Source organism: Hyperolius riggenbachi, chromosome 5 (assembly GCF_040937935.1).
Source record: "Hyperolius riggenbachi isolate aHypRig1 chromosome 5, aHypRig1.pri, whole genome shotgun sequence".
NCBI lineage: Eukaryota > Metazoa > Chordata > Amphibia > Anura > Hyperoliidae > Hyperolius > Hyperolius riggenbachi.
This window is the reverse complement of record NC_090650.1, coordinates 262,529,761-262,555,187: the sequence shown is the minus strand read 5'-3', so window position 1 is coordinate 262,555,187 and position 25,427 is coordinate 262,529,761. Positions and strand designations below refer to the sequence as shown.

Here is a 25,427-nt window from a genome sequence, read left to right as displayed (position 1 = left end):
CTGCAGGATTTTAATCCATTGCGGTGTAATGTGTTTCTAATGGTTTTCTTGGTGACTGTGGTCCCTGCTAATTTGAGGTCATTCACTAACTCCTCCCGTGTAGTTCTAGGATGCTTTTTCACCTTTCTCAGAACCATTGACACCCCACGAGGTGAGATCTTGCGTGGAGCCCCAGAGCGAGGTCGATTGATGGTCATTTTGTGCTCCTTCCATTTTCGAACAATCGCACCAACAGTTGTCACCTTCTCTCCCAGCTTCTTGCTAATGGTTTTGTAGCCCATTCCAGCCTTGTGCAGGTCTACAATTTTGTCTCTGACATCCTTGGACAGCTCTTTGGTATTTCCCATGTTGGAGAGTTTGGAGTCTGCTTGATTGATTGATTCTGTGGACAGGTGTCTTTTATACAGGTGACTAGTTAAGACAGGTGTCCTTAATGAGGGTGACTAATTGAGTAGAAATGTCTAACCACTCTGTGGGAGCCAGAACTCTTAATGGTTGGTAGGGGTTCAAAAACTTATTTCACTCAATGAAATGCAAATCAGTTGCTATCTTTTATTTAAAGGGAACCTAAACTGAGAAGGATATGGATTTTTCCTTTTAAAATAATACCAGTTGCCTGAATCGCCTGTTGATCCGGTGTCTCTAATACTTTTAGCCACAGCCCCTGAACAAGCATGCAGATCAGGTGCTCTGACTGAAGTCAGACTTGATTAGCTGCATGCTTGTTTCAGGGTGTGATTCAGCCACTATTGCAGCCACAGAGATCAGCTGGACTGCCAGGCAACTGGTATTGTTTAACAGGAAACATCCATATCACTCTGTTAAGGTTCCCTTTAAGGTTATTTTTTCGATTTTCCTTTTGATGTGCTATCTGCCACTGTTAAAATAAACCTACCATTGAAATAATACTGTTCTGAGACTTTTCATTTCTTTGTCATTGGACAAACTTACAAAATCAGTGAGGGGTCAAATAATTATTTCCTCCACTGTAATTGACCTGTTTACATGATTTAGCTGTGTCTTTTTTCATATGTTTAACTGTAGGTCAGATCATTTTGAAAAGCCCTGTTGTGTGTTGAGTACAGGTCAGATTCTTGTGAGTAGGAAATCCCAGTGAGTCTTTGTATGGCAAATCTAAATGTCAGTGAATGTTCCTGAATAAGGCACTGTCGGTATAAGGAGAAATCGCCTTCATGCATCTCCCACAATTCTCTATTGCATATGGGGTGCTATATCAAACAGCTTGTGTAGTTCATACAAAATGATTGATCTGGTATAGTGTTAGTTGAGATTTGTGTAATTTCAGTATTTTATTTAAAGAGAATCTGTATTGTTAAAATCGCACAAAGGTAAACATACCAGTGCGTTAGGGGACATCTCCTATTACCCTCTGACACAATTTCGCAGCTTCTCGCCGCATTAAAAGTGGTTAAAAACAGTTTTAAAAAGTTTGTTTATAAACAAACAAAATGGCCACCAAAACAGGAAGTAGGTTGATGTACAGTATGTCCACACATAGAAAATACATTCATACACAAGCAGGCTGTATACACCCTTCCTTTTGAATCTCAAGAGATCATTTGTGTGTTTCTTTCCCCCTGCAGCTATCTTCCACTGAAGTGTCAGGCTGTTTCTTCCTGCAGAGTGCAGACAGCTCTGCCTGTATGTAATTCCTCAGTATGTGAAAGCCCAGCCAGCTCAGAGGAGGATTTATCCAGCTTGTAAAAGATAAGAGAGAAGATGCTCTAATCTAAATAACCCACAGGCAGTGTGCAGAGAGGGGCCAGGAGGGGGGAGATGCATCACAGAACCACAACACTGAAGAACTTGGCAGCCTTCCAGACACAGGCTGACAAGTCTGACAAGAGAGAGATAAGTTGATTTATTACAGAGATGGTGATAGTAGAACGTGCTGCAGTAAGCCAGAACACATTAGAATAGCTTTTGGAAGTTGTAGGATGATAAAAAACAGGATGCAATTTTTGTTACGGAGTCTCTTTAATAACATTCTGGATAAACTGGTGAGTTATATTTTGCTGCTTAGTCTGACATATCCAGATTTCTAAGATAAAACCTGGTACTGATATTACATGGTTTAACCCACAATCCAAATACCATCTATTTGATCAGACATGGCTTGTACATCATGTGCTTTCTAATGCAAAGGGGAGGGAGAGGAGCAGGAAACCTGCTGCAGGCAAATACAGTACATTCTCCGGTGGCTGAAAAAGTTCAGTACTGTCAATCATCATTTTTCTTACAAAAGTATAAACAGGTTACCTAATCATGTCCCTAAGTTCCTCCAGCTGAGCACGTTTTGTGGATATTCACATTGCTAAGGCTTTAGTGAAACAACGTGTGAATGTTGAAGGTTGACTGCAAAATAGGCACTGTTGGTAGAATGTGAGGACAGGTTTGGGAAACGGATAACACGTCTGCAGACATAGGACTGGTGTCTGATCAGGCCATAAAATGACTTAATCCTAAAGCAAGTCTGTATTGCTATTTTGACACAGCCATTCTGCCCTGAGCCATATACTGTATATCATAGGTCTACTTTAAAAGAGAGCTTTGCCTAATCAGTCTGAATGAGATTGCATGTGTTAAGAGCCTAGAAATCAAAAGGTAGAAGTAAAACCTTCCCTGTAATTTTTGACATTCCTGCCTCTTAATATTTAGTTGGAGGCTCCAGGAGAGTCATTTGTGGTTTTTTGATTTCTGTTTTTTTATTATTGTTTAGCATTATTTTTTTTTAAATATCCACAGGATACAGGTAAGGCCACTACAGAATATATTGCACTTCAGAGGCTAAGCAGTAAAGAGCAGTGTTTGATGCCAGAATTATGTGACATGCCCACCTAAGGTGGCAGCTACTTTCAATAGGAGCACTGTGAGCAATAATAAGATGGATTTTTAGATGTAACCGTTATTGTCTTGTCTCGCTCAAACTAAAGGATCAAACCCATTGTTTCTTGGGGGAGTGCATCAGCTGGAAAAAGAGGGAGGACGCCCCCCGGTACAATGTTCAATCAAAAAGAGCTGGCATATCAAATGAATCTTTATTGGTTCCATATAAAACATATAGCCAACGTTTCAGAGCCACGTAGGGGCCCTTTGTCAAGGTACAATTTGCTCGAGGGCAAGAATCTGTCTGCCGCTGTAATCAAGCTCCTGTAGGGTTAATGGGAGAAGACGCCTCTAGACACTCGCGCACAGCATTGTGTATTCAGCGGGGGGCAACAGCACTGCCCACTAACCCTACAGGAGCTTGATTACAGCTGCAGGCAGATTTTTGCCCTCGCGCAAATTGTGCCTTGATAAAGGGGCCATATGTGGCTCTGAAACGTTGGCTATATGTTTTATATGAAACTAATAAAGATTCACCTTGGATGTGCCAGCTCTTTGATTGAATGGATCTTTAGATATGTGAATAACGTCATACAAGCCAAAAGCAAAGATGGGCATGCATGGAAAAGAAAGTGGTGTGGGTATGCTGTCCAAACAAGTGGCTGCTCTTGTTGGGAAAATGCTTACAGACTAGGAGATTCTCAGATCTTTTGGAGGGGATGATAATTAATGTATTACGATGATGATAATTGTGGAGCAGTTTGGGGGGGTTGTAGTGCGCATTGTCTAAAATGAACTTCATTGAGTATAAAATATATATTTTTTTTAAAGGACAAATGAAGTGAGAAGAGTATGGAGGCTCCCATAATTATTTCCTTTTAAACAATACCAGTTGCCTGGCAGCTTTGCTGATCTATTTGGCTGTAGTAGTGTCTGAATAATACCCAAAAAACAAGCATGCAGCTAATGTTGTCAGATCTGACAATAATGTCAAACACCTGATCTGATACATGCTTGTTCATGGGCTATGGCTAAAAGTATTAGAGGCAAAGGATCAGCAGGATAGCCAGGCAACTGGTATTGCTTAACCACTTCGCTTCCAGACCTTTTTTCCCACTTATGGACCAGAGCAGTTTTGACAGTTTAGCTATGTCCTTATTTAATCAGAAATAACTTTATCCCTACTTATGATACAGAAATGAAATATGTATTGTTTTTTTCAAGACAAACTAGGCTTTCATTGTATGCCATTTTTTTCCCTCAAACAATTTTGTTTTCTATGAATTTTAATTTGAAAACGAGGAAAAAAATAGAAAAAACACATTTCTCAGTTTTACCAATTCCAGTTTAAAAATAAAAAGTGCTACTGTAGGTAAAAAACTCACATTTTGTTTGGCTATTCTTACTGCTTATCACAAAACTTACCGTATTTTTCAGAATATAAGACGCTCTAGACTATAAGAAACACCTAGATTTAGAGGGCAAAAACCAGGAAAAAAAACGAAACCTGGGTGCGCTCATAGTCCAGGAGCATCTTGTGGAGATTCTTCTCCCACCCAAAGCTGTCTATCTATGCTACATAGCCCAGCTACACAAACGCCTGCTGTCCCAACAGCTAAAATGCACTATACTACCCACCACCAGCTATACTAACCCATTATGCCTCCACTAGCCACACTTAACAACCAGCTACAACACTTTCATGTGCACTTTTCTATGACAAGATCTTGTATGGTATAGCTTGGTTTTTGTTCTTAAATCCACTATATTTATTCTTGGGGTATTCAGTTTGTTGTGGCAGCATTACTCTTATCAAGCTTTCTCACACATTAGTCATCAACTTTCACTCCTCTTATGTGTCCTTTTCCCACACATGTCCTTTCAAACTTCACTACAGAGCAACTGTCATATGGTCATGTGACACAGGGAAACTTTATTATGGTGCTCAAATGTCAGCCCTAACTGCATGTGTAAAGCTGCTGACCGTGACTGAATGCAATTACAATTACAGAGGAAATTACCAATATAAACAAAAACAGTAGATCCCCATAGAAGGATAATTCTCTACCATACAGGGGAGAATGCACTGCTCAGCGTCTCAGCCAGACTGTCACCTCCTCTCCACCTTATTCAGCAGCCGCTGAACCAAGAACACAGCCCGAGTGATTCTTGTCCTGTTGCCGCTGCCTCCTCCTCCTCCTGAAATGCAGCCGGGAGGGGTGTACCAGAAAGTAAAGCTAAAATGTCAGACACAGGGGAGCAGCCTATGGCTTACAGAGGGAGGAGGGGCCTGAAAGCTGTGATCGGGTGAGCCCGTTTCAGGCTTCCAATCGCAGCGGAGGTGCGCTTGCAACTTTGGCTCTGCCGGGATGAAGGAACGAAGAGAGGAGAGGATCTAGCCATGCATTAATGGACCAGCTCTATTTCACCCACCACTGGTCCAAATGCAACTAAGGAACGGCAGGGAAGGCACCTGCCCACATGGAAGGCATCCTCCCTCCCGCCCGATCGTTCATCCATCCATGGGCAAAGTCCAGGGGCAAAGGAGATCCCACCAAACTGATGGCCGGAGCAGGCTGCAGGTATGCGGGGAGAGCCTACCTTCTTCCAGGTGGGTCGGATCGGCAGCAAGTCTTTCTGCCCAAAGTCTTCTCAGATGAATGATCAGGTAGAGCGGGTGGTGTTCGGGACTCCATGTAGCTAAACATAGCCGCAAGAGCTTTTTTTCTGTAACGGCCAAGCTATGCCCCCCGGAGCAGCATAACTTAACTACAGAGAAACCGCACGGCTCTGCAGTTGCTTGTCATGGGAACACCTTGCCTTTCATTCGGACTATAAGACGCACTGACTTCCCCCCCATTTGGGGGAGAAAAAGTGCGTCTTATAGTCCGAAAAATACGGTAGCTTATGTTCCAGTCACAATTTATGGTGAAGATATTTGATTCTGAAATAATGCTACAGAGTGTATTTTTCACTATAATCTGAGAAAATAAAAGTATTTTTAATGGTAAAAATCAATCTCGTTAGCGCAGGAAAAATATATTCCCATTCACCAATTAGTGCTGCATCAGATAGTGCCAGAAAAATGCACAGGAGCAAGCCCAATCCTGCACAGCACTGTTTCTGCTGCAAGACATATATTTACTGACTTGTGGCTTAGATGAAGTCACAGAGGACGTAGATATACTGCAGTGGTGGATAAAGTGGTTAAAAGAAAATAAATATGGCAGCCTCCATATGCCTCTCATTTCAGTTGTCCTTTAAGCTAAAAAAACATGCATTCACTTCCAGGGTTGGGGGTCACATGATTATGCCTGCAGGAAGCTGCTGGTTTACTTGCATGCTGGGAGAGAAATCTAGTAGTAACTGCAGGTCAGGTTCTCTCCCACCATGCATCTGAGTCAGTCACTTCTTGTAGGCATACTCTTATGGTCACAGCTCAAAGAAAATGAAAGGAGGGCTTTTTAATTTAAAAACAAATACTTTTGCAATGCTGCATAATTTCTGTAGCAAGAAGTGCAGGGCGTTCATTTTGGACACTGTATATGTGGAGACTAAGCTTTGCTTAAATTAATATGAAAACATTCAGAGTAGGAGGGAGAATCCGTCTGCTTCAAACGAATCTGTTCATAATAATCTCCTGAATCTTGGTTGCATAGGTGATTTTAATTGCATGCTTTTCTTTTACAGGAACTGATATTTTCAGTTGAAGGTTTTAAGCCATTTGGTTGGTATTTGACATTAGTGCAATTTGGATTTTACTCAATGTTTGGATTAATAGAATTGCAGCTGACTCAAGATAAACGCAGAAGGTATGTGAAACACAAACATTTTATGTATGTACAATTTTCTTCATTGCATCTAAGGAGTGTATATGAATGCTTGAACAGAGTCCATGCACTTTCTTGCTGTTGCTGCCAGGACTGCTGCCAGTGCCAGAAGCAGGTTCCTTGGAGGACTACATTCAGTGCTGCTAGCAGGTGTCCTTGAAAGACTGCCGTCAGTGCTGCAAGCAGGTGTTCTCGGAGGACTGCTGCCAGTGCTGCAAGCAGGTGTCCTCGGAGGACTACAGTCAGTGCTGCAAGCAGGTGTCCTCGGAGGACTGCAGTCAGTGCCGCAAGCAGGTGTCCTCGGAGGAGTGCTGTCAGTGCCGCAAGCAGGTGCCCTCGGAGGACTGCTGTCAGTGCCGCAAGCAGGTGCCCTCGGAGGACTGCTGTCAGTGCCGCAAGCAGGTGCCCTCGGAGGACTGCTGTCAGTGCCGCAAGCAGGTGCCCTCGGAGGACTGCTGTCAGTGCCGCAAGCAGGTGCCCTCGGAGGACTGCTGTCAGTGCCGCAAGCAGGTGCCCTCGGAGGACTGCTGCCAGTGCCGCAAGCAGGTGCCCTCGGAGGACTGCTGCCAGTGCCGCAAGCAGGTGTCCTCGGAGGACTGCTGCCAGTGCCGCAAGCAGGTGTCCTCGGAGGACTGCTGCCAGTGCCGCAAGCAGGTGTCCTCGGAGGACTGCTGCCAGTGCCGCAAGCAGGTGTCCTCGGAGGACTGCTGCCAGTGCCGCAAGCAGGTGTCCTCGGAGGACTGCTGCCAGTGCCGCAAGCAGGTGTCCTCGGAGGACTGCTGCCAGTGCCGCAAGCAGGTGTCCTCGGAGGACTGCTGCCAGTGCCGCAAGCAGGTGTCCTCGGAGGACTGCTGCCAGTGCCGCAAGCAGGTGTCCTCGGAGGACTGCTGCCAGTGCCGCAAGCAGGTGTCCTCGGAGGACTGCTGCCAGTGCCGCAAGCAGGTGTCCTCGAGGACTGCTGCCAGTGCCGCAAGCAGGTGTCCTCGGAGGACTGCTGCCAGTGCCGCAAGCAGGTGTCCTCGGAGGACTGCTGCCAGTGCCGCAAGCAGGTGTCCTCGGAGGACTGCTGCCAGTGCCGCAAGCAGGTGTCCTCGGAGGACTGCTGCCAGTGCCGCAAGCAGGTGTCCTCGGAGGACTGCTGCCAGTGCCGCAAGCAGGTGTCCTCGGAGGACTGCTGCCAGTGCCGCAAGCAGGTGTCCTCGGAGGACTTCTGCCAGTGCCGCAAGCAGGTGTCCTCGGAGGACTGCTGCCAGTGTCGGAAGCAGGTTCCTTGGAGGACTACATTCAGTGCTGCTAGCAGGTGTCCTTGAAAGACTGCCGTCAGTGCTGCAAGCAGGTGTTCTCGGAGGACTGCTGCCAGTTCCGCAAGCAGGTGTCCTCGGAGGACTACAGTCAGTGCCGCAAGCAGGTGTCCTCGGAGGACTGCAGTCAGTGCCGCAAGCAGGTGTCCTTGGAGGAGTGCTGTCAGTGCCGCAAGCAGGTGCCCTCGGAGGACTGCTGTCAGTGCCGCAAGCAGGTGCCCTCGGAGGACTGCTGTCAGTGCCGCAAGCAGGTGCCCTCGGAGGACTGCTGTCAGTGCCGCAAGCAGGTGCCCTCGGAGGACTGCTGTCAGTGCCGCAAGCAGGTGCCCTCGGAGGACTGCTGTCAGTGCCGCAAGCAGGTGCCCTCGGAGGACTGCTGTCAGTGCCGCAAGCAGGTGCCCTCGGAGGACTGCTGTCAGTGCCGCAAGCAGGTGCCCTCGGAGGACTGCTGCCAGTGCCGCAAGCAGGTGTCCTCGGAGGACTGCTGCCAGTGCCGCAAGCAGGTGTCCTCGGAGGACTGCTGCCAGTGCCGCAAGCAGGTGTCCTCGGAGGACTGCTGCCAGTGCCGCAAGCAGGTGTCCTCGGAGGACTGCTGCCAGTGCCGCAAGCAGGTGTCCTCGGAGGACTGCTGCCAGTGCCGCAAGCAGGTGTCCTCGAGGACTGCTGCCAGTGCCGCAAGCAGGTGTCCTCGGAGGACTGCTGCCAGTGCCGCAAGCAGGTGTCCTCGGAGGACTGCTGCCAGTGCCGCAAGCAGGTGTCCTCGGAGGACTGCTGCCAGTGCCGCAAGCAGGTGTCCTCGGAGGACTGCTGCCAGTGCCGCAAGCAGGTGTCCTCGGAGGACTGCTGCCAGTGCCGCAAGCAGGTGTCCTCGGAGGACTGCTGCCAGTGCCGCAAGCAGGTGTCCTCGGAGGACTGCTGCCAGTGCCGCAAGCAGGTGTCCTCGGAGGACTTCTGCCAGTGCCGCAAGCAGGTGTCCTCGGAGGACTGCTGCCAGTGTCGCAAGCAGGTGTCCTCGGAGGACTGCTGTCATTGCAAACCTGTGGAAACTGAAAACCAAAATACTCCTGCTGGAACTCTGAAAACAACACTGCATAGATGTTACCTTTGAAAACAACAATAAAGCACTTCTATGCAGGTTTAAGGCTATAACAGAAGAGCAGTGTGACTGCTGCCAAGGCCTAAACTAGTCCTTAGAAGTAAGAAATGCATACTGTAATATAACAATGATGCAATAAAAACTGCATTAAAATTTGTTTTATTTTTCAGAATACCTGCAAAAACCTATATGATGATAGCATTCCTTACTGTGGCTACAATGGGCCTTTCAAACACTTCTCTGGGGTATCTGAATTATCCTACTCAGGTGATTTTCAAATGCTGCAAACTAATCCCTGTAATGATTGGAGGAATATTTATCCAAGGTATGCTTGTCTTTTAAACCGAACCTGTGTCCAAATCCTGTGCTTTCTTACTTCTTCATGTCTTCAACTTTTTTTTTTTTCTTCTCTGAAATTGTAAAGTTGCTTTTTTATATGTGTATGGAGTGATACTACTTAGAGAATAGTGATAAAATGTAAGCAACACATTCTGTTCTGTGGAGTAGAGAAGAAAGAGAATGAGCAGCTCACAGTTGGAACTATAATAATGGTTGGCCAAGTTAAATCTAAGTTGGCAGATCACTTAAGAGGAGGCCATCTAGGTCAGGAGACACCTGTGCTCAAATCAGATCTGTATGCTACACAAATCACAAGCAATCGTTTTAGTATACAAATACTAGGGATGTAGAAGTACCATAAAACTCTTGTGTGAAGGCCAGTCCAGCCGTTCTATTCCTAGCTTCATTTGCAAAACTAAAATGTAAAAATGGCAGTTGTAAACGACAAATATTTCTGAGGAAGCAACAGCTATTTTCTAACACACCAAGGATTGCAACTACAGTGGATGGATCTCCTACGCCCGCGACAGATTTAAAGGGCAACTGTAACGAAAGGGCTAAGAAGGCTGCTATATTTATTTCTTTTTAAACAATACCAGTTGGCTTTATAGTGATACAGAATGCGCCCACCAGACCAACAATATAACCTCTAAATTGTTATATGCATCAAACCAAAGTCCAGAGTATTCGCTATCATTAGTCCACAGCAATGTCTTAATATCTATATGATGACAGCGCTCCTCTTATAGTACAACCTGCAGGGTTAAAGAGACCTCAACATAGTGCATTATTGCTAAAATTACAAGAATGACTAACACCCCAGTGCAAAATGGTGCTTCACTCGAACTCCACTCTCGGTGCAACTATTCGCACGACCCCTTTAAAATTACAGGCTCACACAGATGTAATCCACCTCAGTTTTCAGGTGGGTGTCTCGCATAAATCAGCCACCGATTTAGCAGCATTGAATTTCCAACGGGTTTAATCCAATTTCCACTCATAGACGACAAATCACTTTAGAAAAAGAATTTTAATAGTAATTAAGCACTGGCAACGCGTTTTGTGGGACCCAGCCCACTTCCTCAGGCCAAGTAAAAAGCCAGTCTGTCTATCAAGCCACGTTTGGGGCGCCTCTGATGGTGTTAGTCATTCTTGTAATTTTAGCAGTAATGCACTATGTTGAGGTCTCTTTAACCCTGCAGGTTGTACTATAAGAAGAGGAGCGCTGTCATCATACAGATATTAATACCAGTTGACTGGCAGTCCTGCTTGTCCTTTGTGCTCTGCCTCTAATACTTTTAGCCCTAGACCCTGAACAAGCATATGCAGATCAGGTGTTTTTGACGTTCTTTTCAGATCTGACAGGATTACCCACATGCTTATTTCTAGTGTTTATTCAAGGACTACTGCAGCCAAATAGATCAGCAGGGCTGCCAGGCAACTGGTATTGTTTAAAAGGAAATAAATATGGCAGCCTCCATATTCTTCTTACTTCAGTTGTCCTTTAAAACATGCACATACAGGCAACGATAAATAAACAGCACTAATGTATCATTTTATTGATATGGACATGTATTAAGGCCATTAGACCGTCTTCAAGCATCATGATGATCTTGTGTCAACAATTGCAAGTATTAAGATGTGTAAGGTTCATGGAACTGAAGCCAACCTCTCAGTGATAGTGAGAATGGTAAACAAAAAGTCAAGTATGACTTTAAAAGATACTACCTTAACATCAAGGCCTGATCACACCATCTGTTGCTTTTTGAGTGACAGCGGGCTCGGTAGAATAATACCCTGGAGGACTTTTAATGCCAGGTTCACACTAGACCCAAAAACTGATTTTTTTTTTTTTCTTTCTCTGGAGCAGAGACTTTATGCTTTCTATAAATTGTTCAGACACGTCCATTTTCCCAGCATATTCACTGTCCATTGTAGTACCGGAATGCAAAGTACCACCTTGCACGACTTTTGCAGACACCACACACTGTATTTATGGCAATGGATTCATTGATGCACTATAGAAACGTATTGGACCCATTCTCACTTCAGCTTTCAACAAAATTGGACATGAAGAATTTCCTGTCTGCTCTCTGCCGCCTGGTATAATAGCAGAGACCTCAACACTAATCAGTAATTATATAGGATTGATGTTGATGGTAAAATATTACAAATATAAATACACCCCAGACGTCTCCCAAAATCAGGTCTCCCTTGCTGTCTGTTGTCAAAAACACACTGTGGGACATCTCTACTCACTGTGGAAATGAAATGATTATTACGGACCCGGATAGCTGCAGATGTGTACTAGCACCTTCGACTGTAGAAGAAGGTATCATTATGGTATATGCTTAGTTATTACCCTGGAATCCAGCATGATTCATAGTGGAGTTGAGAAAGCTGAGTTAGGGCCCAGGCACATTCTCGGGTTGCTGTGCAATGAATGTGGCTGTGTGATTTACAGGTACACATTGCTCAGCGTTGCAATGCTGACATCATTCAAGCATTGCAATTTTCACACAAATGCATGCAGCAGTGCAATGTTGGAACTAGTGTGCCCATCAGACAGTACAGTTTATACATTTTCTGATGTCCCTGCATATCATACATTGACATGAATTGCTGAAATTAGCTCAGCAACCCGTAAGTGTGCTCAGGCCCTTAGGCTTATTCTAAAATGAAAATGCACTTGAGAAAACCAAAAAAAATGTAAAATATGAAAGCTGAGCACAAAGTAACAACTATTTCATAGATTTGAAAGTGTGTATAAAAGTACTGTATTTGGAGCTTTTGTGTATGTGTTGCTTCCTGGTTCTCAGTCATTTCATTATTTCCTCTACACAATTTTATTATGTGAAAAAAAAGCTCTCCTTGTTTTTATATACAGGGAAAAGACACAATGCTGCAGATGTGGCAGCAGCGGTCTGCATGAGTTTTGGTCTCATATGGTTCACATTGGCAGATAGCACAGTTGCACCAAACTTCAATATAACAGGTAAATTATTCTTATTACTAGACTGTCAATTGCAGTTCTTTTAAGTGTATTTTGCTGTAGTTGTGAAGGTGATCCCCTTGCATACATGGGAAAAGAGCGCCAGGAAATTTAGGCACCTGGTGAAGCAAGTAGTAGAATATCCATCTAACTGCCGATATACTACTAACTAACCTACCACTCACACTAACCCTCCCTTTAACTACTCCTAAAGAGGAACTCCAGTGAAAATAATGTAATAAAAATTGCTTAATTTTTACAACAATTATGTATAAATGATTTAGTCAATGTTTGCTCATTGTAAAATCTTTCCTATCCCTGATTTACATTCAGACATTTATCACATGGTGACATTTTTGCTGCTGGCAGGTGATGTAACTGGAAGGAGATGCTGCTTGCTTTTTTGGCAGTTGGAAACAGCTGTTATTTCCCACAATGCAACAAGGCTCCCACAGTGTGATGTCAAGACCTCAGAACTGTGAGGCACTGACATCACACTGTGGGAGGGGTTTCACCACAATATCAGCCATACAGAGCCCCTGATGATCCATTTGAGAAAAGGAATAGATTTCTTGTGGGAAAGGGGGTATCCGCTACCGATTGGGATGAAGTTACATTTTTGGTTACGGTTTCTCTTAAAGAGAACCTAAAGTCACCCAAAAAAAATGAGGTGAACTCACCTGGGGCTTCCCTCAGCCCCCTGCAGATGATCGGTGCCCTCGCAGCCCCGCTCCGATGGCCCAGGACCCGCCGGCGAACACTTCCGGTTTGGCCGTCACCGGCCGACAGGCATGGGAACGCGAGTGATTGTTCGCGTTCCCAGCCTGTATATCACCCCCTATGCTAGGGGGCCGCAATAGCAGCATAGGGGGCGATATACAGGCTGGCAACGCGAACAATCACTCGCGTTCCCATGCCTGTCGGCCGGTGACGGCCAAACCGGAAGTGTTCGCCGGCGGGTCCTGGGCCATCAAAGCGGGGCTGCGAGGGCACCGATCGTCTGCAGGGGGCTGAGGGAAGCCCCAGGTGAGTTCATCTCATTTTTTTTGGGGTGACTTTAGGTTCACTTTAACATTAACTGCTCTTAGCTACTCCTAGAACCAATCCTATTGCTACGCCTAATACTTCCCATCTCATCTTGCACATTATCTGCTACCAACTCTGTCTTGTGCCCAAATTACACACAGCGTGCAGCTATGGTGGCACTCAAATTACTTGCTTCGGAACACGCCCCTAATCGTGTCTTATTCTCTCTCTTCACGTGTGTGTGTGTGTGTGTGTGTGTGTGTGTGTGTGTGTGTGTGTGTGTGTGTGTGTGTGTGTGTGTGTGTGTGTGTGTGTGTGTGTGTGTGTGTGTGTGTGTGTGTGTGTGTGTGTGTGGTGTGCTGTCCTGTGTGGCTGCATTACACCTGTGAGGAATCTAAATCTCAGCAAGCAAGAGAACCATACCCACAACCTGTTATGTGTGAGGCATAAAGACTATACCATTGAGATATGTGTCACTCAAGGTGAGTACCCATGCATTTCTCAATCTGCCACCAGATCGACTACCAGATAGATCCCTCTCTGATCAAATCTCATCAGACAGGGATCTATTGCCTGCCCTCACTGCAGAGAGTCTTCCAATAGATTCCAGCATGAAATCTATTTTAAATCATCCTAACGCCTCCACCTGCCAGGCTGCCATTCCCCCTCCCCCAGACTAGTGATGAGTGTTGCATACTCACCTGTCACATGGCATCTTTTTTTAATTGGCACCGTGAGCGCCTGCACCACTTGACACCACTACACATAGTAACATCGGTACATGCTGCAGTGTCATGTGGTACTGGCGTTCACGGTACCAATTCAAAAGGAACACGAATGCTGGTGGAGGCCCAGGGTTACATTGGTCATGGCAGATGACGCATACACTTGGGGGGAGACCAGCCAGTAGTCCGGCAATCACTGGAAAATCAAATGTCGTCGCCGCCCCGCACCCATTGGAGCCCTTCCAACCGAGATTTTCCAGCATGCCAATCGATCAATTCAGATGAAAATCGATTGAAACGATCAATCAGGTGCCCATGGTGGGGACATCAATTTCTGCCAGATTTGATGATGATGATCAAATTGGCTGAATATCCATGCCTAAAATCAAGTTATGTATAAGCTTCCTCAAAGACAGAATTCACCTTTAGTTTACTACTTGAATTCGTTGCAATTGAAATGCTGGTTCTGACTCTGCCCTCAAGAGATTACCACAGCAGTATTGCCTCTGTCTCATAATCATCAAGTTGTAATTTTGAAAATTGTGCTTGCTGAGTCATTTTAGCTTCTTTATATAGATAGCGCTCCACAGTGATGATTGGTTAGAAGATAGAGAAGTCCCCTTTAGGACCACACTCACCCGCTCAGGTGGACCACTGTCAGACTGGTCATAAACGTTTTGGGCGGTCATCCGAGTTGGAATCGTTGAAGCCCTCTGTCCGTTATCCAGATGATAGCGTCCACAGTGTGATTAGATGACTCCACTGGTAGTTAGACTTCCTCAGCGTTCCTCATAGAGGATATGTGGCTTCAAGGTACCTCACAGAGGAAATAAGTAGACCATTGCGTAATTCCATAAAAAATCTGACAAGTTTATTCCTTAAAACATACTCACAAACATAGGTTTGGTACAGGCGTTTAGAGTGAATAAAGGGCTCTCCCCCGTGCCTCCCGGGTAAGGCCTATAGAGGTTGTCCGTGTTGCTCAGTTTCCGCTGTCCGTTCCCACTCCAAGGTGTTGTTCCTGGTGTTTGAGGTACCTTGAAGCCACATATCCTCTATGAGGAACGCTGAGGAAGTCTAACTACCAGTGGAGTCATCTAATCACACTGTGGACGCTATCATCTGGATAACGGACAGAGGGCTTCAACGATTCCAACTCGGATGACCGCCCAAAACGTTTATGACCAGTCTGACAGTGGTCCACCTGAGCGGGTGAGTGTGGTCCTAAAGGGGACTTCTCTATCTTCTAACCAATCATCACTGTGGAGCGCTATCTATATAAAGAGACTTTACAGAAGGGATTTGCTACACCCCACAGAAAAGCGCATACATAGAGACTATTAAGTTTGAACTTTCCAGCCTATGGCCTAATATTGGTGTAATTTGAATTGCTATAATTTGAATATTGCAGCGCTATTTGATAATTTGAGTCATTTTAGCTGCCTGATTATTTAGATTAGGTTTCTCCCAATAAAATGCAGCTACACAAGATGGTGCAGTCACACAGGACTTTTAAGAAGTGTTTGTGCAGAAATTCAGTCACAAAATGGCTTGTGTGGAGAGAGATGATATCTTGATGAGTCCAAAGTGAAGAGGAGATAATCCATTGGGAAGGGCAGCTGTTATTGACAGAACAGCTCCTAGATACTGTAAAGTGGAATTTTTGAAATACAAACCCTCATGTTCCTATTACATATTTGATACCAGGAATGTTAGGACACCATAGTTCTCCATTAGAAGGGCATAAAACATCACACTTCTTATTTTGTTGGTGTGATATCCAAACGCTGAGCTGACCATAGATATTTTTAATAAGGAAAACTGATAAGGTGCTCCAAAATTGCTGGTCAGGTTTTCTTTACTTTAGCACAATAGAAGCCTGCACTTATGTTTATCGGACCCTGGCATGGCTTTCCTTCTGTGGTTAACTACCTGTGTGCATGTTCACAGGAGGCATTTGCTTGATGAGTTTCACTCTGTAAATTAGATATTGCTCAGCTGCTTCACTGTGAGTGGAAGCAGGAATGGGGCAAAACTGGCACTCACCCCCCTCCAAATCATAACACAGCCACAAAATTTAAAATTTAAAATATGTGCAAACATATAAATACGAAGTACGTTTCTTGCAGAGTAAAATGAGCCATAAATTACTTTTCTCCTATGTTGCTGTCACTTACAGTAGGTAGTAGAAATCTGACAGAAGCGACAGGTTTTGGACTAGTCCATCTCTTCAGGGGGGGATTCTCAGGGATTTATTTATTTTCAAAAGCACTTAAGGAATGGCAGTTGCTCTGTCCAACAGCCAAAAAACTGTGTAGCGAGCAAGGAGGCTGGCCAGCATCATTTGTTTAAATCCTTTTTAGGGAATATCTTTATAAAGAATAAAAGCCTTGCTGAGAATCCCTTATGAAGAGATGGACTAATCCAAAACCTGTCACTTCTGTCAGATTTCTACTATTTACTGCTAGTGACCGCAACATAGGAGAGCGTACATATGAACTGGCCACCGTGAGACTTGGGCGCAGGATACAGATGGTATATGGCTGATCCTGCTGCTGCACAAGTCCTGGCGACATTAATTACTATTCCCCCACTAGGTCCACGTGGATAGTGGGGAATTATATAATTCAGCTTCCAGCTATTGCTGGAGGCCAAATTATAGTGTTTTAAAATGTAACTTCTGCTCCATCTTCTGATGGTGCCAAAGTTACTCAGTGTGCATCCAAATCTCTTGCGCTGTGATTACAGCACTCGATAGGAGTAAAGTAATTTATGGCTCATTTTCCTCTGGAAAAAACATTATTCTTATGTGTCTGTTTGCACATATTTTAACCAGTTCGGCCTATCTGGACGAGCTTTCTTGTCCAGATAGGCACTGCATCTTCCCCTGCGTGGTGCGCGCGATCGGGCGCGCGCCCGCGCGCGTACCCGCCGCCCCCCGCTAGCCCTCCGATCAGTGAATGGGAATATAATTCCCATTCACCGATCTAACCTCCCCGCAGAAATACCGACGCTTTCTCTCCAGAGAGCGCGGTATTTCTGCCCCCAGGAAACAACTCCTCTGATCTTTAGTTCCTGGATGCGAAATCGTTCGCATCTAGGAATTTTTTCACTGTGGCCATCTTGTGGCCAAATAGTAAACTGCACCCACATACATTTTTAATTAAAGAAAACTATTATTTTACATGTAAAACAAACAGTTTCCCTCCCACACCAAAAATTACCCACATTCATTTTTTTATTAAAAAAAAAATAAAAAAAAATACAATTAAAAAATAACAAAAACAACATAAATAGTTACCCAAGGGTCTGAACTTTTTAAATATGCACGTCAAGAGAGTATGTTATTATATTATTTAAAATTATAAGCTTATAAATAGTGATGGACGCAAATTGAAAAAATGCACCTTTATTTCTAAATTAAATATCGGCACCATAAATTGTGATAGGGACATCGTTTAAACGGTGTAATAACCAGGACAGATGGGCATATAAAATACATGAATTTTAATTACGGTAGCGTATATTAATTTCAAACTATAATGGCCTAAAACTGAGAAATAATGAATTTTTTTCATTTCTTTCTTAATCTTCCTGTTAAAATGGATTTAGAAAAAAATAATTCTTAGCAAAATGTAGCACCCAAAGAAAGCCTAATTAGTGGCGGAAAAAACAAGATCTAGATCAATTCATTGTGATAAGTAGCAATAAAGTTATAGGCGAATGAATGGGAGGTGAACGTTGCTCGGATGCATGAAATTTTCGGACTGCGGCGCTGAACCGGTTGAATGAATTTTATGTGTGGTATGGCTGGTAAGTGTAGCATCTGTAGTATAGAAAGAGTCTCTCATTTTTATTTCCAGTTTTAGAACTTTATTTTTAAGATTGCATCAGACTGTTACTGCTGCTGTTCAGAATCCACACTCTAAGGGCCGGTTCACACGGACGGCAGGCGGCGTTGGGGTGGCCAGGAAGTCGCGTCGTCCTGCGGCGTCCCGTTCGGTGGCGGCGGTACAGAGATCGTCGCGATCAGCGTTTCTCGTCCCCGCAGGGGGACATATAGCCGCGCCGGCTAGCCGTCCCTGGACGTTGCATGCGGCTTCTAGGGACGGCCGAAACGATGCGTTAAATCGGGATCAGAACGCCGCGTTTATGCAATCGACGGTAATCGACGGTAACCGCGCAATGGTAAACGCTCCTATTCACTTGAATGGGAGAGTTTAGCCGATGGGTCCCGAACGCTTGACGGTAGACGCCGCCAAGCGTCCGTGTGAACCGGCCCTTACTTGTAAGTTGAAAATTTATAGAACTAATGACCCTTTGAACCGTACTGCAGTAAAACCTAATTAGAACCCTTATCTCACGGTTTCTCAGCTGTTTTGGCTTATATTCACTGTTCAAGAACAAGCGACACCCATGCTAACCTAGAAATAAAAAACACATATATAAGTAGATAAATACTACATCTACTTACATAACAAATGTATTGTGCTATCCACTTAATGATTTCTGTGAATTTTACAAAGGAAAAGCAGAAAATTATATTCTAGGCAGTGGCTATCTTGCCAAGCTAATGCTGACATCATATCCTCCCTGACTCTTGTTTTCCCCCCTCCCTTCTCTTACTCATTGTGTATTCATTAGCTGCCCTCCTCCCAGAGTCTTTTTTTATTTTTTTTATTTACACATCCAATCACTGAGTCACCTCAGCCTTGCTTGTAAACACAAGTGATCACCTAGGCTGGGAAATAAATGGAAGAGGAGGAATATATTATAGATAAAAAAACTCCCAGCATTCAAAAGAACTCCCAGCATTCAACTTTTTGGCACTGTTTGGCATTAGGGCCAGTGCTCCTATTGTGTATATATATAACTCCAAACCATAACAGCAGAAAAAGTTTTGAATATACAGGATTAGCATCTTTATCACTTAATACACTCAGACCAGTTGCTGTTGAAATTTGATTTTTATGGTGACAATATCACTTTCAGGGAACTGGATTGAATTCATCCAGCTTTTTTCATGGATAACAACTCAAGTTTTTTTTTTTTTTTTAACTCTTACTGCACTAGAAAATAGAGACTTCTGATCATTTCTAAAGGTGGCCATACACTTATAGATTTGCAGCAGATTCGACCATCAGATAGATTCCTGTCAGACGTCTGTCAGGTTGAATCTGACAGGAATCTGTCTGTGTGTCACACACAAAGAACAGATTTCCAATAGATGTCAGAATGAAATCTGTTGAAAATCGATCAAAATGAGTTATTGCACCGATCCAATTCAATTCTATGGGTCATCGATCTGCTGCCAGCAGCCGTTGACCTAGAATTTCCATCTGGACTGATCAAGAAAATCGAAATTGTTCGATTATGCTTCCTGCTCCATCGATTTCTAGCTGATTCGATATGGCTGAAATCGACCAGTGTATGGGCCCCTTTAGACTCAGTCCACACTAGGTGCAGTTGCAGAACGCAATCCGCGGTCCGGGCTCCAGTTTTCTAAACCGGAACCTAAACGGATCAAAAACTGATCCGTACTGCCCTTTTTTAGCACGTTTCCAGTCTGTTTACGTTTTAAAAAACATGTCTGTGTCCGCCATGCCGGAGGGGTAGCAACCAGGAAGGGCTGCAGTGGGTGGGTGGGGGGGTCGGCCCCTCCACTCACTCACCTGGGTCCCCCTGTCCCCGCTCTCCCTCCAGCTATGTCCACTATAGCAAAAGTAATGATTGCAAAAGTAATAATGAGTGAGCAGGGAAGCATTACCTTCCCTCTAGTGGGTGGCATTGCAGGAAGTCGCGCGGCAAGCAGAGAAAGAAAGGTAATTGCTTCCCTGCTCGCTCACTCGCTCATGACTTTTGCCATCATTATTTTTGCTATAGCGGACATAGGGGGAGGGTGGCCCTTCCCTACTGCTGTGTTCACTGCTACCCCCTCAGGCATACCTGGGGACACCTATGGGGGTGACATTGAGGGGAGCAGCAGGCAGTAGGCAATCCAGATCTCCCTCCGTGCAAAGTTCGCTGTGTAGAGGGAGATCCGTTTTTGCATCGCCTTTCACTACTCCTCCGTGTAACCGGGGTCTGTGGGGGTCCGTGAAGTCCCAACAAATGAAGACTCTCTGTTCAGTTTTTCAAAACTGATCACCCGCGGATCCGTTTTTGAAGTGTGTGAAGACTGACGCTATTTTTAACAATGGTATCCGTGGCTCCGGTTTTGGCGTGGCTCTGAATTTGGTCTAGGGAAAAGGATACGTTTTTAAAACAAATGTGAACCGACTCTTAGGCCTAGTGCACACCAGAGCGTTTCGGCTGCGGTTTGCGATCCGCTTGCGGGTGCGGATCCGCTTGGGTAATGTATTTCAATGGGCTGGTGCACACCAGAGCGGGAGGTGTTTTGCAGAAACGCATACTCCCGGGCTGCTGCAGATTTTGGATTGCCGAGGCATTTCTGCCTCAATGTTAAGTATAGGAAAACCGCAAACCGCTCTAAAAAACGGCACTTCAGAGCGGTTTGCCAGGCGTTTTTTGTTACAGTAGCTGTTCAGTAACAGGTTTACTGTAACAATACATGAAATCTACTACACCAAAACCGCTACACAAAACCTCAAAACGCTAGCTGAAACGCTGCAGAAAAAGAAAAAGCGTTTCAAAATCTGCTAGCATTTTGCGGATCTGCTAGCGGTTTTTGGTGTGCACCAGGCCTCTGTGTGGATAGTACTATATGTGTATATGTTTAACTCAACATGTCACTTCAGGTACGTTTTTAAGGCAGTTCTATATATATACACACAGGAACAATGGTCCTGTGCTTAAAGTGAACCTTAAGTGTCCCAAAAAAAATGAGTTTTACTCACCTGGGGCTTACCTCAGCCCCCTGCAGCTGATCGGTGCCCACGACGAGTCGCTCTGATGCTCCGGGTCCCGCTGGCGGCCACTTCCGGTTTCGCCGTCAGGACCCGTCAGGCTGGGGAACGCGGCTGATACTACGCGTTCCCAGCCAAAATAGCACCCCTATGCGGCCATATGTCCGCATACGGGTGCCTATGCGGACATATGGCCGCATAGGGGTGCTATTTTGGCTGGGAACGCGTAGTATCAGCCGCGTTCCCCAGCCTGACGGGTCCTGACGGCGAAACCGGAAGTGGCCGCCAGCGGGACCCGGAGCATCAGAGCGACTCGTCGTGGGCACCGATCAGCTGCAGGGGGCTGAGGTAAGCCCCAGGTGAGTAAAACTCATTTTTTTTGGGACACTTAAGGTTCACTTTAAAGGTGGGTCAGAAAAGATGGACTCTACTTTCAAATTACTGTTAAGCTGGCCACTAACTGTCCAATTTCTAGTAAAAAATCGTTCGAGCGACCAGAAATTCTGATCGGATTGGTTGAAAATAATCTGTTGATGGACACAATCCATTATGAACAATTATAAAAATAGTCGTCCCATTGGATTTTTGTCAAACCAAAATTTGGATTTTCTTGATTGGTTGTGATAGATAGCAAGCAAAGATTGGTTCGTTGATGGTGTAGTGAACAATTTTTCTTCCGATCAGAATTTCTGATACGAATTTTTTGCTAGAAATTGGATCATTAGTGGCCACCTTTAGTTTTGAGTCCCTCTGGTTGCAGATATTTATAATAGTGGAACTCTCTAACTAAAAGATTTTAAAGTGGACCTGAACTCTTGCACAGGACAGAAGGAAAACAGAGAGAGATGCACCCTGTATGTATTTAGAGAGTTTAGCCTGTCTAATTCCACCTCATCTGTGTCTAATCAAAAGTTGTAATTTGATCTCTCCCTGTGTCACCTGACTGTAAAGAAAGTAAAAACACAGCAGATTTATTGTAGGATTTGTATCAGTTGTAACAAAGAAATGTTTCTCTTTAAAGGTCATTATGCTGTTGTTTATATTTTAGAGCAGAGAGGAAGTTCTGAGTTTAGGTACACTTTAACGTAGTAAAAACTGGAGTCAAAATACTGCCTTTTCTTTGTGTATAAAATATAGTCATGACATGGGGAAATAAAAGATCTACGGAGCGGCACAGTGCAGTTTATTATCACATAATATTCTTTGCAAAGGCGGTGCATTAGAAAACATATGTTAAATGTGTATTGACACTAGCATATGCATGGATAAATGCATAAACCAGCAAAAGTCTTGGAGGCATTGAGGCTTTCAGAAAACATGCTACTTTCTCTATTTTATATTAACTTTCAAATGAAAAATTCTTAAGGATTGGGTTGCCTAAGGGGAGCAGTTGGGATGCTAGTTACTAAATGCCAGATTGACTTCACTTGACTTTTTACTCATAAATTTCTCAAACATTGATACATAAACTAGTCTGATTTCAGCTGAAGCCCTACTTACAGGATTTAATCAGATTCCTTTGAACATTGTGAGGGACAAATCTATTCAGATGACATTTTTGCCTAAAGGAAGCAAAACTATTCAGCTAGTATAAACAAAGCAGACTCTTCTGCTGTCTCATACAAATATTGTTATCATAAAGCCTCAGTTGGCTCAGAGCTTCCATCTCTTCCCTGCGCTCTGCAGATTGTGCTTTCTACGGTAAATACACTATTCCGCCTTGCATTACTCTCATTTAGGGGTTAGAGCTAAAGTTTAAATTGTCCAATTAAAGCATGTGTGACAAAACCTTGGGCAATTCAAACTAGGCATATATTTAAAAAAAAGTATATTGCTTTAAGAAAAGGACTCGTATCGAGATGCAATCTCAAAATTACAAAAAATTCTTCATAAAAAAGATTTTATGGACACATATACAAAAGGATGTATCCAAAAGTATAAAAGAAGCACAGTTCTTGAGTAAATAGTGAGTCCTCATAGAGCCAAAGACAAAAAAGTGATATCTAATTTAGCTTGGTAAACAATTGCAGTTACAACAGGTATTGATTTTCAAGGCAACGACACATGTTCGTTTCGGGCTGTGTAAATATATGTGCCCTTCATCAGGCCAAGATACCCAGTTCTATAAAGAAAACAACAACGTCACATTAGATATCACAAAATACATTTCCACATAAAATATGACCTAAAGAAGGTCACAAGAAAAGAGGGCCCACCACCATAGGAAATTATGGCGTCAAAACATGGGCCCTCTTTTCTTGTGACCTCCTTTTCTTAAAGCAATATACTAGTCACGGTGGGCAAGGTGGATTGCCCTAAAACAGGACTGTGTTTTTGATCCTTCACATTATAAAGGCCCTTACCCAATAATATTTTTTCATATATTTAAAAAAAGGCAGACTCATTCTTTACTTTCATTAAAAAGTGCATTTTAAAATGATCAGTAGTTATAAACAAACACAGAACATTTATATTGCGCTTCTCTCCTGGTGGGCTCAAAGCGCCAGAGCTGCAGCCACTAGGACACGCTCAGTAGGCAGTAGCAGTGTTAGGGAGACTTGCCCATGGTCTACTGAATAGGTGCTGGCTTACTGAACAGGCAGAGCCGAGATTCGAACCCTGGTCTTCTGCGTCAGAGGCCTTAACCATTACACTATCCAGCCACTACTAAAGATATAGGCTGTAAGGGCTGAGCCACACTGCTGAGCGATTTGCCATCCGCTTGCGCTACATTTGCATTTTGAAAAAAAATCCCATTGACCTGCATTAGGGCCCGTTTCCACTATCGCGAATCCGCATGCGTTGCCCGCATGCAGATTCGCACAGCCAATACAAGTGGATGGGCCTGTTTCCACTTGTCAGTTTACCTGTGCGTTTTTCTGTGCAGGATTTTTCTGCATGGCACAGCCCTCAGAATTCGCCTGCGTGTGGAATGCAGGCGAATCGCACGCAATGTATTTAATAGGGAAATCGCATGTGTTTTCCCCATGCGGTTTTTTTGCCGCGATTTCGCATAGGTACCCATGTTAATTTACACAGGCAGTGACATGGTTAAAATCGCATCACCCTAACCTATGCGAAATCGAATGCGAAATCGCGGCAAAAAACGCATGCGGAATCGCATGCGATTTGCCTGCGGTGATTCGCCGGCGATTCCGCAATGCTGCGTGTGGAATTCGCCTGCGTGTGGAATGCAGGCGAATCGCCTGCGTGTGGAATGCAGGCGAATCGCACGCAATGTATTGAATAGGGAAATCGCATGCGTTTTCCCCATGCGCTTTTTGCCGCGAATTCGCATGCGATTTCGCATAGGTACCCATGTTAATTTACACAGGCAGTGACATGGATAAAATCGCATCACCCTAACCTATGCGAAATCGCATGCGAAATCGCTGCAAAAAACGCATGCGGAATCGCATGCGATTTGCCTGCGGTGATTCACCGGCGATTCCCCAACGCTATAGTGGAAACGGGCCCTTAGAGTTTAGAAAAATCATGGCAAAATTTTAATAATTTTAACACCTTCCCAGCCGCCTAACGCCAATAGGTGTGGGGAAGGTGGCAGCTCCAGGACCGACTAACGCTGATCGGCGTCAAAAGCGGTGGGTGGAGATTAGAGGGGATTGCGTGCATCCCCGCTTTAGTTACAGAGCTCCGCTCCGTAAACAGCCTGCTATCCCTGCTAACAGCCTGCTGATCGCGGACTAGCAGTAAAAAAAATATGGAAATTTAATACAAAATAAATACAGGTAGTCCCCAGTTAACAAACGAGATAGGGGACTGTAGGTTCGTTCTTAACCTGAATCTGTTCTTAAGTCGGAACACTGTGCGATCTCTGTCCCCTGTACCTCCTCTGTGCCCCCCTGTGCCTTCAGTGTCCCCCTCTGTGTCACCTCTGCCCTCTGTACCTGCTTATATAAGTTTAAAGTCCAATTTGAAAATGTTTTTGGGGGGCTTGTTCCCATGGAAACACAGAACACATGCCGTTCGTATCGGCAGGTCATTCGTAAGTTGGGCGTTCGGAAGTTGGGGACTACCTGTACTCTATAAATTATTATTAAAAAAATAAATAAAAAAATACACATCCCAGCAGCAATCAGATGCTCCCAACAGAAAGCTCTGTGTTGGTGGCAAAAGGAGGGCAAGTTCATTTTTGTATCAAGTTGTATGGCTCTGCAGTGAGCTGTTAACGTTGCAGAGCACTGAATTGTAAAAAATCGTCTGGTCACTAGGGGGTGTAAAGTTTTTTTTTTTGTTAGTTTTTGTTTTTGTTTTTTTGTTTGTTTTTTTTTTTGTTTTGTTTTTTCCAGAGAATATGAATCCCAAAGTGCTTAGTAATGTGGCTCAGATCTTAAAAGAGAATTCGAGGGATAATAGTAGTCAAAGTAAATACTTAAAGCAAACC

General features: G+C 44.4%; 1 protein-coding gene across 2 annotated transcripts in view; it reads left to right on the top strand.

Annotated features, from left to right (window-relative positions):
* Window positions 1-25,427, top strand: part of LOC137518694 (adenosine 3'-phospho 5'-phosphosulfate transporter 2) — a 70,949-nt gene that overhangs the window by 26,158 nt on the left and 19,364 nt on the right. For both annotated transcript variants that reach the window (XM_068236866.1, XM_068236867.1), the window contains exons 3-5: window positions 6,538-6,659; window positions 9,245-9,399; window positions 12,301-12,408. In XM_068236866.1, the coding sequence (XP_068092967.1) occupies window positions 6,538-6,659; window positions 9,245-9,399; window positions 12,301-12,408 (385 nt within the window). The remainder of the gene's footprint in view (window positions 1-6,537; window positions 6,660-9,244; window positions 9,400-12,300; window positions 12,409-25,427) is intronic.